The sequence below is a fragment of the Parasteatoda tepidariorum genome, chromosome 3 (genome assembly GCF_043381705.1).
Source record: "Parasteatoda tepidariorum isolate YZ-2023 chromosome 3, CAS_Ptep_4.0, whole genome shotgun sequence".
Taxonomy (NCBI): Eukaryota; Metazoa; Arthropoda; class Arachnida; order Araneae; family Theridiidae; genus Parasteatoda; species Parasteatoda tepidariorum.
The window spans coordinates 63641660-63657649 of NC_092206.1; the positions used below are offsets into that span (position 1 = coordinate 63641660).

The 15990-nt window shown below is 29.3% G+C and overlaps 1 protein-coding gene across 2 annotated transcripts in view; it reads left to right on the top strand.

Moving 5' to 3' along the window:
• Positions 1–14796, top strand: part of LOC107447225 (sodium/calcium exchanger 3) — a 252259-nt gene extending 237463 nt beyond the window's left edge. For both annotated transcript variants that reach the window (XM_071178742.1, XM_043039409.2), the window contains 4 exons: positions 2612–2711; positions 6502–6612; positions 11636–11794; positions 12894–14796. In XM_071178742.1, coding sequence (XP_071034843.1) covers positions 2612–2711; positions 6502–6612; positions 11636–11794; positions 12894–13270 — 747 coding nt within the window. In that variant the 3' untranslated portion in view covers positions 13271–14796. The remainder of the gene's footprint in view (positions 1–2611; positions 2712–6501; positions 6613–11635; positions 11795–12893) is intronic.
• The last annotated feature ends 1194 nt before the right edge of the window (positions 14797–15990 follow it).

The following is a 15990-nucleotide window of genomic DNA, read 5'->3' on the forward strand; positions in this document are numbered from 1 at the left end:
GATGATATTGATGTTAATCCATTTTCATATATTTGTTTTGATTTATAATTTTCAATAAGATTAACGAAATTACATATTTTTGACATATCGAATTATATAGTATCGAATTGCATATAAACTTGATTTGTTTTGTTAAAAATAAGTGAATAATTATAAAAAATAATGAATAATTATAAAAAAAATAATAAATACAAAGGTGACCTGCAAACCATTTACATAAATATAAACAAACTGAAAAAACTATGCGTTAAAATTAATAAAATTTGTATTTAATTTGAAACCTAAGTCCTCGTAAAACCAAATTTAAGCTACAATTCTGCATTTTTAGATATATAGTTCAATAAGTCATAATATCTGCACTTTGAGTCTTAATTCGAGCCATGCTGAAATCTTAACTAAAAAGAACGATGCTATTATTCAAATTGAACAATAATATCTTGTACTAAATTTTTTAAAACAATGTAAGCTCAACAGTCTAAAGGTTGTTATGCAAAGATTGGTTGTTATGGTTCAAAATACTCCAACACTTCTAAGATTGTACGAAGTTGGCAAAATAAAATAACAATAACGAAATAAAATAACAAAATTAATGTTTATCTTAAGCAACATACCTATCGAATTGTTAATTTTTAAATTAACCATACTATTATTTTTAGAGGGTAGAATTTTTTTTAGAAAGCCACAATATGAGGAAGAAAACTTTATTTAAAGTTTTAGCAGCAATTGGAATTTATAAGAAACTATTTCAGGGATTTCAAATCCGATATACATTTAATTAAATATTTAAAACAGTTGCAATCCCTAATGGAATTTCCCATTTGCTAATTATTCGCTAATCCAAACATATACATGTTTTATCTAATCTTTTCTCAACTATGCTAGCTAATGAAACCAGCATACATTTATAAATCAAGCTTAGATGTTCTGTTACGAAATCCCCATAAGCACTTACGACATTTACTCTAATAAAAGGAAATTTAAATACGTTTTAAATATTTAGTCTTTAATTCCTTTTAAATATTTATAAATTGTCCTGCTGGCCGCGTAAATCTCACTTGTTCATTTGTAATTAATGAAATTGAGCAACTTGATTACATTTTGTAATCTTTTACAAACCAGCTTCTTTTTAGTAGTGCTACGATTAGTGATTTTAATTGATTATAAATATTCTTTCTTCTAGATATTAGTTTCTACCGAAAGAATTATAACTCACTAATAAAACATTTAATTGTTCAATGATCTGTCTATGTCTAATGATTCTCTAATCCAAACATGTGTATTTTTCATCTAATCTCTTCTCGACTATGCTAATTCATGAAGCCAGAATTCATTTATAAACCAAACTTACATCTTCTGTAACGACATCCCCATATGCACTTACAACATTTAGTGTAATAAAAGGAAATTTAAATTAGTTTTAAATATTTAGTCTTTAAAATTTCTTTTAAATATTTATAAAATGTTTTGCTGTCATCCATAAATCTCACTTGTTTAATAGCAATTAACGAAATTGAGCAACTTGATTAAGTTTTGTAGTCTCTTACAAATCAGCTTCGTATTAGTAGTACTACGATTAGTGATTATTCATTAATTATAACTAACTCGTCCTTGTAGATATTAGTTTCTATTGAAAGAATTCTAACTCACCAATTGTATTTTGTAATATTTGTAGTATTGAACCACTCAAATAGTTGTAATATATCATACAATTTAAATTCTTTGAACTATTTTAACAATTGTCTTATATAATACTTTATGTAACATTTTGTTCCTTAAGCATATATCACAAATCTTATTTTTTATAATATTTTGAAACAATTTTAACTGTTCTCCGATTCAATATTTTTCGTAACATTTTGAACCATATTAACTGTCGTTAAAAGTTTTTTTTTTATTAATTTGAACTTTCACTGTTCGAACTATTTCGATCATTTACGTTTTTTAGACTTTACTTCTTACCAAATATAATTTCTAAAATTATTTATTAGCTCAATATTGTTTCAAAGCAGAGTACTAATTACGGTTTTCTTTTTAGTAATCTAATCTTTGAAATTCCAACAACTCAATAAAAAATATTAAAGTAAGATCCAGCAAAATTTAACATTAGCAGTTTCTAAAAAATGAAGTAAAAAGTTTCTTAAGTTTCTTCTTTATGTTTTAAATCAAATGCAATCCAAAATACATTTTCTAGATTACCAAAATTATTTTAATAATAAAAGCTTTCTTGAAAGAAGTTTTAAAACTATCCCAATTTTCATACATACTGCATCGCTATGAAATAAAAAACTTTAGTTGATTGGAGAAAAAAACTCTCCCTTGTCTGTTCACAATTTAATAATAACTAAACAAATCTTACTTAATTTTGTGTTATTTGGTTAGAAACCCTAATACTGGCTACAAAGATTCAAATATATTTTTCCTAATTTTTTATTAACTGAAATTGAATTATTACCAAATAATTTAAATTTCATTTAAATGATTAACTTCTACGACCTAAACCAAATAATTTTTAACAATTTGTTGAAAACAAGTATACATTAATGTATAAAGTAAAAAACATGTTATGTAATTGCTTAAGTCATTTAAAATGAATTACGTGATTTATCTTTAGAATACTGTCGACAAACTGTTCGAGAAAACTAATGTATCCATGACTATTGGAACATCATCTTGGAAAGAACAGTTCTTAGACGTTATTACTGTTAGTGCAGGTAATTCATTATTGTAAAACTATTTTCCTTCATTATTGTAAAGCTCATTTTTGATATACAGGTAAATAAATCTTTTGAAAAATACCCGAGAGCGCAATTAAACATAATTTTGACCTATCTTACACTGGCGTAAGAAATAAAGAGAATTTGCTGACTTGGTCGATTATCTCTAGATTTATCTCTAGATTATCTATTTTAATGAAATTTGATCTGTACATACATTTATACAATACAAAACAAATAACAGATCATTAATTGTAATGCACACTCAATATCATGCGTAACACTTGTTGGAGTCGGATGGTATGAAACAGCAGTTGCAGGATATAAAAAGGGGTCAATAGGGGTTATGGCTCTTTCTTGCAGATATACAGGCCTTGCAGCATGATTTAATACTTGAAATAAGACAGTTTATCATTTCCTGTTGCAATTGGCCTGAATTGTCCTGTGGCAATTTCATATCTTCCGACTCCAACGAGAGTTACGCACGACAGGCGTGGGTATTGCAATTGTTGTATGGTTATTTGGTTTCTATTGCATCACTGTATCTACATATCAAATTTCATTAAAATTGGTCCAGTAGTTAAATAGATAATCTACCAAGTCTGCAAATTCTCTTAAATTCATACATCAGTGTATATTGTATTGAAGATAATCTTGAAATTAACAATTTAAGAAAAACATGGAAAACGAATCTCACCTTTTTTATTCATAAAAAAATATTTAACAAGTTTGTACCATATTGCTTCATGGCACCAGTGGGCCAGAAGGCCATGATCTTTGGCCAAAAATTAAATTTTCAACTAAAATACGTGTAGGCAGTTTTAATATCGCCCAAATTAAGTATTCATAATCATTCCAAACATTATAATTTACTTTTTGTACCGACGAGAGTACAATGTAGTTAAAAATATGTTTTTTTTTTAAATGTAGCTTTTAAATTTATATTTCAGAAATATATATAGGAATTTCACCTTACTGTTGCATTTTTATCAGAGTAATTAGTCTGAAATTATAGTACAATTTTTCAATTTGTTGGATTAATTAATACTCTTGACAAACTTATAGTTTGTATCTTATCATTTGACATTTTACAATGTTTAGCTCACTTTGGAAGCTTATCTCCAAAAAGTTTCACGAAGTAATTAGCTAAACTTTTTTTTTTGTTGTCTTCCTTGATGTTTCTTCTCTCGAAAAAATCTGCCCCATTTTGCCCGTATTGCAAGGTGGACTAAACTAAACTCAGTGGCGCGACAGCCCTTGAGGGCCAAGGCCTACTGTACTCATCTCAGTTTTCTTGATCTTGGGCTCTGGGGTGCAGGAGCAGATGTTCCGGTCAGGTGGTCAGCCGAACGCGGAACCTCCAGTGTTTAGTTCCCAAGCATGCTTGGTACTCATTTATCGACCCACTGAAGGGATGAAAGGCTGAGTCAACCTTGCCCGGTCCGAGGATTGAACCAGGGACCAGTGACACGACAGCGCGAAGTGCTACCGCTCAGCCACCGGGCGTCAAGGTGGACTAAATATACCGAAAAACGAAAATTATGTTGTTTTTTTTTCATGTTTTCGCGTTATTTTGTAAGTAATTCGCGCCATTTTGTAATATTATTTCGGAAATATAATTTGCTTTTTATTTTTAATATAAAATTGTGAAAATTATTATATTTTCAATGCTATATTTAAATATTTAAACGTACTATATATACATATTTTTTTTTTTGCTCGCCATATTTTAGCCGCCATTTTGTTTTGTTTTTCGGAATTTTTAGTTATTTCAAAATTTCAACTATGAATTCAATTTACCTGCACATGAAGAGCCCCCAAATTTTGAAACAAATTTCATCGAAATATTAATTTTGGTCACGAAACCTTGGATGCTGGCCCACTGTGCATGACATGAAACAAAATCACTTATCGTTTCTATCCGAAATCTATTTGCAACTAAATTCAAAAAGAAATAATTTTCATTTAGATATGAGACATTTCACCCTGTAAATTAACATTCTTTGTAACAAATTTTAGTTACATGTTCTTGCAATATCTGTTTTTAACACAGATAAAAAAAAGTTGAATTTTTTGTATACTATGGATACATTGAAAGCCAGCATACTAATTATTCAATCTCAATTTCTTTTTTCGTCAGGTTTTTAAAATTTTTTTTTACAGTATGATTATAAAGAAAAGTTTGTTTGACAGTTTCCCCTACCAAAGGGGAAATCTATAAAAGAGTCAGCTTGAAGACAAAGAAAATTTTAAAAAACCTTAAAACGAAGACTCAGTAACTTGAAAAAAACTAATACACTCTATAACAAAAAACTCGACGCACAAAGAAGGAGTTGTCCGATTGAAACGAAAATTGGTGGATAGGAAGACAATGTACAGAATAGTAAATGATTAAAATTTCAGAACAATTGAATTATATATTGCAGAGTTACAGTAACAAGTTCAATAAGGTGTTGACCCGCCTCTAGCCTGGACACAAGTTGCCACACGGGGTGGCATAGACCGATAAAGCTCCCGGATGGTTTCTTGCCGTATTTCCTGCCAAATTCGATCCAATTGTCGAATGAGGTCATCGACATACCGTGCCAAATGCAATCGCCTTCCCATCATATCCCAGACATGCTCGATGGGAGAGAGATCTGGTGATCTGGCAGGATAAGGAAGAGTTTGACAAGCTTGCAGATAGTTCATTGTAGCACGTGCCGCACGCACGTCTGGCATTGTCCTGCTGAAAAACCAGCCCAGGGCGCTGCAAAAGGAACGGTAACAAAACAGGTCTTAGGATGTCGTCGACGTACCGCTGTGCAGTAAGTGTACTTCTAATGACGACCAAAGGGGTACGGCTGTCAAAGGAAATGGCACCCCAGACCATAATGCCTTGTTGAGGGCCGGTGTGGCGTGCAATAGTGAAGGCAGGATCCCCCCTCTGATCTGAGCGTCTCCAAACACGTCTTCGATGATTGTCAGGACACAGTTGGAAGCGGGATTCGTCGCTAAAGACTATACGTCCCCAGTTGGCATCATTCCCGTCATATCTGTTAAAAACATTCATGCATGCGAAATTTCAAGGTAATCGGATGATTGCTTCTTGGTGCGTCGATTTTTTTGTTATAGAGTGTAGATTATTCAATTTACTATTTCAAATTAAATTCGTTTTGAAACTTGTTATTTTCAAATTTGTTATTTTTCATTCTTAAATAAATATTTTACGTTAGTCGCAATTATTATTTGTTCCATTTCTTTAAACATTTAATTATTGCTGTATTGCTTTTAATATCTCTTTTAATTCCTGTGAATCAAACCTTTATTACAGTAGATATTACCTCTCTGGAGTAGGAGAATCTTTTAAAAGCTTTACCAAGTTTATATACACTTTAAAAAATATTAATAAGAAAAAGCAGTTTATAATTTTAGTAAAAACGTTAATTTTAACAATTGACAAACATTATAATGAATCATAATGTTAACTTAAAAATTTTATTACATTGACAAAATAAAATAAAAAATTAAATATATTTTTTTAAAAAGCAGGTAAAACCTCCCACATAAAACTTAAAAATAGATTGTAAAAATAAGATTTTTAATAATATCCTTCATGTGACATATTATTAAATATATTTTTTATTAATTATGATAATGATATTAAATATCATACAACATATTATTAAACATTTTAATCAAATCTTTTTATAGATATTATGATAATATATCCATAACAAAAAATTGTTTAAGTATCTAATTTTTAATTGGAAATTATTTTCATTCTTTAAAATCATTTTGTCTTTAGGAGACGATGATGAAGATGGAGATGAAGAAAAAATGCCATCTTGTTCAGATTATGTGATGCATTTCTTTACGATATTTTGGAAAGTTCTGTTTGCTTTTATCCCTCCCACCGGTATTATAATTTTTATTTCATTTATTTAATTTCACAAAAATGCTTATAAACCATATTGTTTACGTTAAAGACAAATTAGGAAATTCCAATTTAGAAATGTTGCAGTATAGAAAATAATTCTTACTGCTTACATCATTTCTATTGATCGATGTGAATCTGTCTAATACAAGATCACGCAGGACATCATGACGAAGAAACTAATGATAAAAAAACAAATGTTAGTACACCAAATATAGAAACTGATTAGTTTTTCTTCATTAAATTTTAATTCTGCTTATTTTAAAAGTAGTATATTTAATCTTTTTTAAACGGAAATTCGGTCCCTTTACCTTTTGGATAAAATATTGGACTTTTTTCTTAAAGTTTTCATAATTTAGGATACCATTTCAAAATCAAAGTGCTCTTTTTTATCATTTTACCATCTGTAGCAAAATGGTGTTTTCCTATTTAAATGATGATTCTTTAATTACGCTTTGTGCAATAATTAATGTCAAAAGATTTTTACATCATACTAAGACATACATTAAAGATGGATAATCGTTTCACTAATTAAAATTTCTAATTGTTGAATGAATTAAAAAAAATATAAAATGCCAAGAAACTTGTTTTTATAAGTCATTGACAGAAAAGATTAAGATTTAGGATTATTTAAAGATTATTTAAGATTTCCTTATTCAAGTGTTGCATAACAATTTCTTTGAAGATTTTGCGAGCATTATAAATAAAAATGTGATTTACGATAGCTGAAAAAAATCTTAGTAATTTAATTTAGTATGATAAATTTTGAAACGACAGTTTTTACACTTAGATTCTCGTCTTTGAACGTTTGCACTGCAAATGATCCCTTTCTATTTCAACATTTTGCTACCAATAAATAAATGCAAACATGTCTTCAAAGAACATGTCTTTCTCTGATTGACACAAAGCATTTAAAATATACTTTTAGCGGTATTATTCCTATACAGGGTGTCTCAGTTAAGCGTTTCAGAACTCCTAAGAGTGGTAGGGTGCATCCTGACATCTCGAAATCATATAGCAATGCGGGATCGGAAATGCTTTCCCGAAGCGGTAATGTACACAGAAGCACCATAAAGAAAAGAGACGGTCTGTGAAAAATCGCTTTAATAATGCATTGAAATAAGCATAAGGTACATGGGTCAAAGTAAGTGTTCGAAGTTTCTGCCACCGGCTACAATGCACACCTCACATCTCCGGTGCATGGACATTCTGCAATACTCCAGGCATATCTCGAATTTCTCCGGCAGCTACTGCGATTCTTACAACCAGCTCCTCAGCATTGTCAACAGGGGTGCCATAAGCCAGTGTTTTCATATGACCCCAGAAATAAAAAGCAAGACATGATAGGTCGGGTGACCGAGGAGGCCAACGCACTGGAAAGCTCGGAACTTTCGTACAACGCCATCTACCNCCTAAGGGTGAAGGGGTTCAAAAAAATTTGTCTTAAAATTATGAAGTGTTTTCAATATCGTTTGGTGAAAAATGTTTCATGAATGAAATGAATTTTGAGCTACCTTCACGAGCCCGTCTATTTTTTAAACATTATTAAAGAGATTATGCATTTAAAATTTTTAAATATATTTAAAATAAATGTAGTTTTTAAAAAAATTTCAATGTATTATTCGTAATGAAGGGGTTCAAAAAAATTTGTCTTAAAATTATGAAGTGTTTTCAATATCGTTTGGTGAAAAATGTTTCATGAATGAAATGAATTTTGAGCTACCTTCACGAGCCCGTCTATTTCTTAAACATTATTAAAGAGATTATGCATTTAAAATTTTTAAATATATTTAAAATAAATGTAATTCTAAAAAAAAATTTCAATGTATTATTCGTAATGAAGGGGTTCAAAAAAATTTGTCTTAAAATTATGAAGTGTTTTCAATATCGTTTGGTGAAAAATGTTTCATGAATGAAATGAATTTTGAGCTACCTTCACGAGCCAGTTTATTTTTTAAACATTATGAAAGAGATTATGCATTTAAAATTTTTAAATATATTTAAAATAAATGCAATTTTTAAAAAAATTTCAAGAAGTATTTGTTAAAGTAGCGGGATTCGTAAATTTTATTTTGTACTATTGCAAATCACACAACTTTATAACCGGACATTAAGAACTAAATAAAATTTGTGAAAAAAACTCTGATCATTTTGAGGTTTCTTTTAAAAATTCAAAAACTAAAATTTGCTTGAAGCATTCTACATTTTTAAGATATTCAAACAAGACTTTATGAAAAGAAATTTAATTTTTTTTCGTGCATGTGTGCAGTACAAAACAACTACTTTAAATGCTCATATCTAACGTAATTCTTAGTAAACAGCTTTTTTTTTAAAAAATTTGAATTCAATTTAAAAAAATTTGTACAATTTTACTGAATATTTTTAAAGCAGAAAAACGTAGGATAAAAAAATTAAATTCTTATAAAAATATCCATATTTCCATAAATATTTAAGCTAGGCTTGCTAAATTTTATGCAGTTATTGCAAATAAATACCCAAGTAATCGTTCCAAGCTTATTGCTCTACTTTCTGGCATTGAGTGTTTAAAAAAACTTGTTTTCTTTCACAATTTACTGTCGGTCCATCAAACTTCTGAAAGCATTATTGAAAAATCACATGAACTAAACAACTTTAAATTTACAGAATAAAAGCCTCTGAGTTTGTCTATAAAAAGTTTAAAAAAATGTCAAAACTGAAAATGTCTCTTCCATTATTGTAGGACAAGGTATTACAAATGTTGAAACCCATCATCTACTTTACCATTGCGTGAAATATTATCAATATATAAAGAATTTACAAAATAAACGTACTCAGAATAAACGAAAAGTTATTTACAATGTAAATGAAACAAGAAATTTGAGCCATATAAGACATTTCAACTAAGAACTTAAACTACTTAAAGTTTACCCGCCTTCAAAAAAAGAACATCTAATAACATAATCTAAGAACAATGTACAAGCAACCAAACTACTTTTTTAAAAACCAACTTGCAAACATACCGTTAGGAAAAAATTCAAGGTAATATAAATATAAGAATTATGTGACCAAATAGCTTTAAAAATAGAATATTTTTAAAAAAAGGTCAAACAAAAAATATTGGCTGAAAATTGATAAAATTTATAAATTTAAAATGATAAATGCTAAAAGGATGGCCTTTTAATCTTTCTGCTGAAAATTAAAAAGATTTTGCTCCTAACCAAAAGAGGTTTGCTCTTAATTAAAAGAAGTTTTACTCTTAACAAATTCAACAATTCAACTAATAACTAACACTCATTATTTAAAAGAAGTCCTTTAAACCTGGATTTTTTATCATCTTTCTTTCCGTGAAATATCATCGATATGAAAAGAACTTTTAACACATTAAATAAAAAGCTCTTTATAAAGTAAATCAAAGAAGAAAATTGAGCCGTATTACGAGAAAAATCCCAACCTAAAAACTTGATTCCTAAGGGTACACCATATATTATTATTTTTTTTAAAGGATCACCCCAATCTCAAATAAGCCGATTGCTTTTCTAAAACGAACTTATATATAAAGAGTATATTATTTCAGGAAAAGGGAGGAAAAAAAGAGAATTCCCCTTACTCACGTTATCTAATTCTCAATTTTATAGATTTTATTGATGTAGAAATAAGAACCTAATTTTCAAATACATTCAGTATTTGATATCATATAGAGACGCTATATGTTGTATGGACTAAATTAGGAGTTTCCAACCTAATGGTATCGAACCTAAATTTGGATCGTGAGGTTGTCGGAGATGAATCATTACACCATATTGGAAAACAAAGAGTATTAATTTAAAAAAAATAAATAAAATAAACTAATATTTTTTTGTCCTAAGCTAAAAAACATATAATAACTATATCAATCCTATAATTATTTATTTTATAAAGCCTAATATTATGGATTACTTCTAATATTATTCAGAAATATTTATTTTATAGTCCTTTCTAAATATGTCAGAAGCAAAAGTGATTTGAAAAAAAAAATTCATACCATCTTTGTTTCTTGTCTGACAAGTCTTGATTTTTATTCCAATTTAAGGAAAAACGCAACATTCTTTATTAATCAGTTATATATTAGTGTAAGTTTTATCAACTATTTTTGGTAAGATTTAACTTGTGTAAGAATGCTCGATTCGGTATTAACCTGAAATAAAATAATCATTCACGCAATTTTTACTAGTTTTTCTGCACCAAATTTGGATAGGCCACAGTTCTTACAGTGTACCTTGTTCCTCCAAAAATAAACGACGATGTACAACTTCAATAAAAGAAAAACGGTGTAAATTTTTCCAAAATACATATCTAGCCGCAATTTCTCGATTATTTCTAATTAATTGAATTCGACTTCCAATGAGGTGAACCGGGATCGAATCCCAGCGATGACTCGTTGTTACGAATTCCGCATCCTGCTTGCCCCGACCACAGTACAGACTTGAAATATCCTCAGTGGCAGACGGATCATAGGTTAGAGTCTCCTTGCCGTCAGGCTAACCATAGGAGGCTCTCGTGGTGGTTATCCATGTAACGCAAATACGGGTCAGTTCCATCAAAAAAGTCCTCCGAAGGCAAATTTCTCTCAATACTTGATCCAAGAGTTCCCTTGTCTTCTGGATTGGGTTCAAAATTACATGGGTACGGAGTTGAATATTAATAATTGTAAACCCAAAATTGGGTCGGTTGTTCAACGACGGTTATAAAATAAAAAAAAAAATACATATCTGGAAACAATACAAACAAACAATATGGCATATAAAGTTTATATTTGGGAAAATTGTTGTCTATCTCTAAATTACCCCATTCCTTTCAATCCATGGTGATTTCCCATGTAATACTAAGGATACTTGGAATGTGATTCACTGTTTTAACAATCATAAGCTACAATATATTTTTCTTCATAAATACTGCAAAAAGCTAAGCATTGCTGTGATAATTTCTGTGTATCAATTTTAGCTTTTCAAGTAAGCAAACAAAATTGAATTGATATATTTTGTTTCAGACTGTTTCGGAGGTTGGGCTTGTTTCATCATCAGCATTGCCGTTATTGGTCTTTTAACAGCTCTGGTAGGTGATTTAGCCTCACATTTTGGATGTACAGTAGGCCTCAAGGATTCAGTAACAGCTATTTCCTTTGTAGCACTCGGTACTAGTGTACCAGGTTGGTATATTAATAATGCTCTCAATTTATTTTAATTGAAATAAGAAATAAATAGTTTAGAAATTTAATTTATGTTATAAAATGGAAATAGAAAGTTACTATTTATTTCTAATTAATAGAATAATCTAAACACATTTCATGATTAAATTTAAAAAATTGTTGTTAAAGAATTGTTGTAAATTTAATTTTTTTGTGAAAAACGCTAGTTGCAAGAACCTGTTTTACTTATACGTTGGGAAGAAATTGCATAAGAAAATATAGAATATTCAATTTCGGAAATATTTACTTCTACAAAATTTGTACGAGCTTTCTACAGAACATTCATACATTACTTCGAGAAAACTACAAATCTGAGAGGAAAATATAAAATCCAAATGTCTAAGAAGTAATATAATTTCCAACTTTTTTTCGCACATAATGTTCTCTATAGAAGATTTTAAAAGCTTACCGTTTATAATTCTTAAATCATTAGAGATTGCTTCAGAAATCAGAAAGACTGTACTTATCTATTTCGCGGCACAGGTGGTAATGTTGCCAATGAAAACGCAGTAAATTAGATTTTTTTTCTAGTTCTTTATTTGAATTAATAAAAATAAAGAAATTAAAATAAATAAATAAAAAAAGCTAAATTTAACTTACGCCAACAAAATGGAAAAGTATCAGAAAAACTAATTGCACTAAATTTTATGTAATATACTGTAGAAATATATAGGATATTTCAGTAAAATTAAAGCACATGAGGCTATATAATGATTAGACAGATTCTCAATTTTTTCCCAAAAGCGTTTTTGAGAGAATTTTTGGTAAAAAACTACATTATTTCTTTCAAGCAATGGGATCTTTTTCTGTATTGCTCTGTTACCAAGTAGAAATTTCGGATTCTTATGAAAGACTTATTCGAAAATATTACTAGGAAGCTATTTACAGTCTAATTTTATTGGAAAACATATGGCTTGTCAGTGAATTGCAAAACCCCAACCAAAGTTTTTACTGTATCATTAATCAACATTTATAGAACTTTAGGTAATAGAACTTTCAAGATCTCTGTGGTATTGTATTTTATTAATATTGGTATCAATATGTTTCGTACTTTTTATAGATACCTTCGCCAGTAAAGTTGCAGCTCAAAATGACAAGTATGCTGATTCATCAATTGGAAATGTAACCGGAAGCAATGCCGTCAACGTCTTTCTTGGAATCGGCATTGCCTGGTCAATCGCTGCTATTTACCACGCCTCCAAAGGAGAGCCGTTCAGGGTTCAACCTGGAAACTTGGCATTTTCTGTCACATTATTTTGTGTTTGTGCTTTTATCTCTTGCACGGTTCTCATGTTGCGTAGAAGTGCCGTGGTCGGAGGAGAACTCGGGGGTGCCATGCGATACAAGGCCCCTACTGTTATTCTCTTTGTAGGATTGTGGGTATTTTACATCTTCATGTCCAGCCTTGAGGCATACGAGGTTATAAAAGGCTTCTAGAGAGTGGCCTACAGAAATAAATACGAAGTCGATGATGTGGAAGCTGAAGTTGATTTCCTTCCAGAAGTTGTCGTTCTATGTAATGATTCAAAAGTTAAAAAGCTTTTAAGTATGTGCACAGAAGCACTGGATTTCTGAGACCGATTATAAAGCTGCAATATTATGAAAAGAGGTTGAGGAAATGGTAGAGAAGATTCAGTGTATTCTCTTTTCATTTTGCTAAAGCAATTTCTTGAATGTTTGGAAGCACTACTTTAAAGTTTAATTTAACCTATCATCCATACAAAATGTCTGGATTTCATACATTTGACAGACAGACAATAATTTTCTTGTTTCGATCTCATTTTGTCTGCATTAGTGAGCGCTGGATTAGAGCAATTGTTGTTCTGATTCCAAGTTTTCAAATATTGTTTTCCTTTCCAGAGTATTGTTCAAGAGTAGTGGTCATCGTATGGGATACTATAATATACAGTTAGCACAGAACTTGAATCAAGCATTACTGAAGTGCATTATCAAGAACTTTATTAAAATATGGATATATTTGATATTTCGAACTATAGAAAATAGCTTTAAAAATCGTTTGGCTTTAGTAAATGGTAACGATAGGAGCTTTTGAACTCATAGAGAATTTGAATTTCCGAATCTCAGTTAAATATTTAGTTTAGCCCACAACATAAAAGAGCTATCTCTATTTGGAGTATTAAAGAGAACATATTTTTAATTTATCATGTTATTTATTTAACACATTCTGCAATTGATTCCTTATATTTCGTGGAATTTAAAGAGTAAAAGCTATTAGCCTAATTTTGTCGTGCAATAAATTTTCATAATCAGTGCCAAGGTCAACGGTTGAAGAAACCATTTGTGGACATGTGTGTGCCATGTTTTTCATTCCAATTTCTAATTTAAATCTTCTATTTGCATTGAGATGTTTTGCCACTGCATTTTTTCGTGTAAATTTTATCTGATTTCATGGCAGCCGAATCTAGTCACGTGTTATTTCATGGGCAGCCATGTAAAATCATTATATTTCAAAGATCAGACGTCTTCTCTACTTATGAATCGCGCCATTTTTAGCACTCAAGTCATTATTGTGGATCATAATTATAAGGAGTGATACAAAGAGGACTCATTATTACTGTATGCGTCGTCGAGATTTTATTTACTTTGAATGTTTAAAAACTAAAATGTTATTTAATAACTAATGTTTAACTTATTATTAGATATATAATTTTAAACTATTTCTGATTTCTTTTTTGAATTACTTAATTCTTTCACTTTGACAGTGAAGTGTCAACTCACTCAACTATGAATGTTTTGCGAAAGTGATTATGTGTAAATTATTCTTAAAAATACTCTCTGGCGTAAAAAATTCATGTACATGGGTTCTTTAACGTGCAATCTGATTTATTGATACTATAAAAATGTAAAACACTGTCATGAAATCTCCATTGTTGATGTAAATGAAATTAATCTAAAAGAAGAGTTCTGTAAACATCTCTCAATTCATGTACGCCTTCATAAAACCTAAAATAAATTTGGAAAAAATCGCATTTTGCTGATAAGTCGATCGAGAGTTTTGTACATTTCAAAATTTCGAAGTTAATTTTTATTACTTTTTAGTTGAGTTTCATTATTTTTTTAAAACTCGTCTGTTCTTGAAGTTTTATGTTTTTGAAGATCTTATCTCGTATCGCTCTGAATTGGTTAACACTTTTAACACACTATCATACAATTATTGAATATTTATTTTTAATATTAAATTTATAATTAATTTATTGTAAGAAATAAACCTTCTTTTAGACAAAGCTACTTTAGGTTATTACAGCAAAATAGATCAATAAATTCTACCTATAGAAAAATAGATATNCTATCATACAATTATTGAATATTTATTTTTAATATTAAATTTATAATTAATTTATTGTAAGAAATAAACCTTCTTTTAGACAAAGCTACTTTAGGTTATTACAGCAAAATAAATCAATAAATTCTACCTATAGCAAAATAGATATATAAAAGAATTGAAATGCAATCTTTATTTCAAAAGTAAATTTGATTCTGTTGTATGTTTTAAAAAGATAAAGAAGTTGATCGAAAATTTTGCAAGAGACATTATTAAGTACATAATATTTTTTTACATAATTGACTCAAGTTATTAAAGAAATATCAACAATTATCCCTTCTCGAATAATTAAGTTTTAATTTTGCATCAATGATTTATCCCGATTTTAGCCAAACAAATGTATCCGTATCCAATCATTAGCTAAAAGATTGATTGGAGATGTAAAACTCTTTGGATACGTATACTTAAAGTGGTATAAATTTAAAATTATATATTTGATTTCAAAAATTACTATATATTCTAAGATGATTCTCTTACTATAATATTCCAGTAAAGTTTGTTGTAGTTGTCTCATATCATTTATGAAGTTAATATATCAAAGCAACACACTAAATAAAGAAATGTGATATCAGAATAACGTAAGAAATTATTTATTATTTGCAAGTATTCATAATGAGAGGTTAACTATGAAATTGTTTTTTATTTAAAGTTCATTATTCTGTAACTAATGCCTTTTTAAACAAATACATCAGATTCTCATGCTCATGTTGTCTTTATATAAACTTGTTAATAGCGTGAATAGGCTTAAAAATGCTTCTTTCGAAAACTCAAATGATTGATCTGCTAAGTTACACAGATTTTCGAACATATTAAT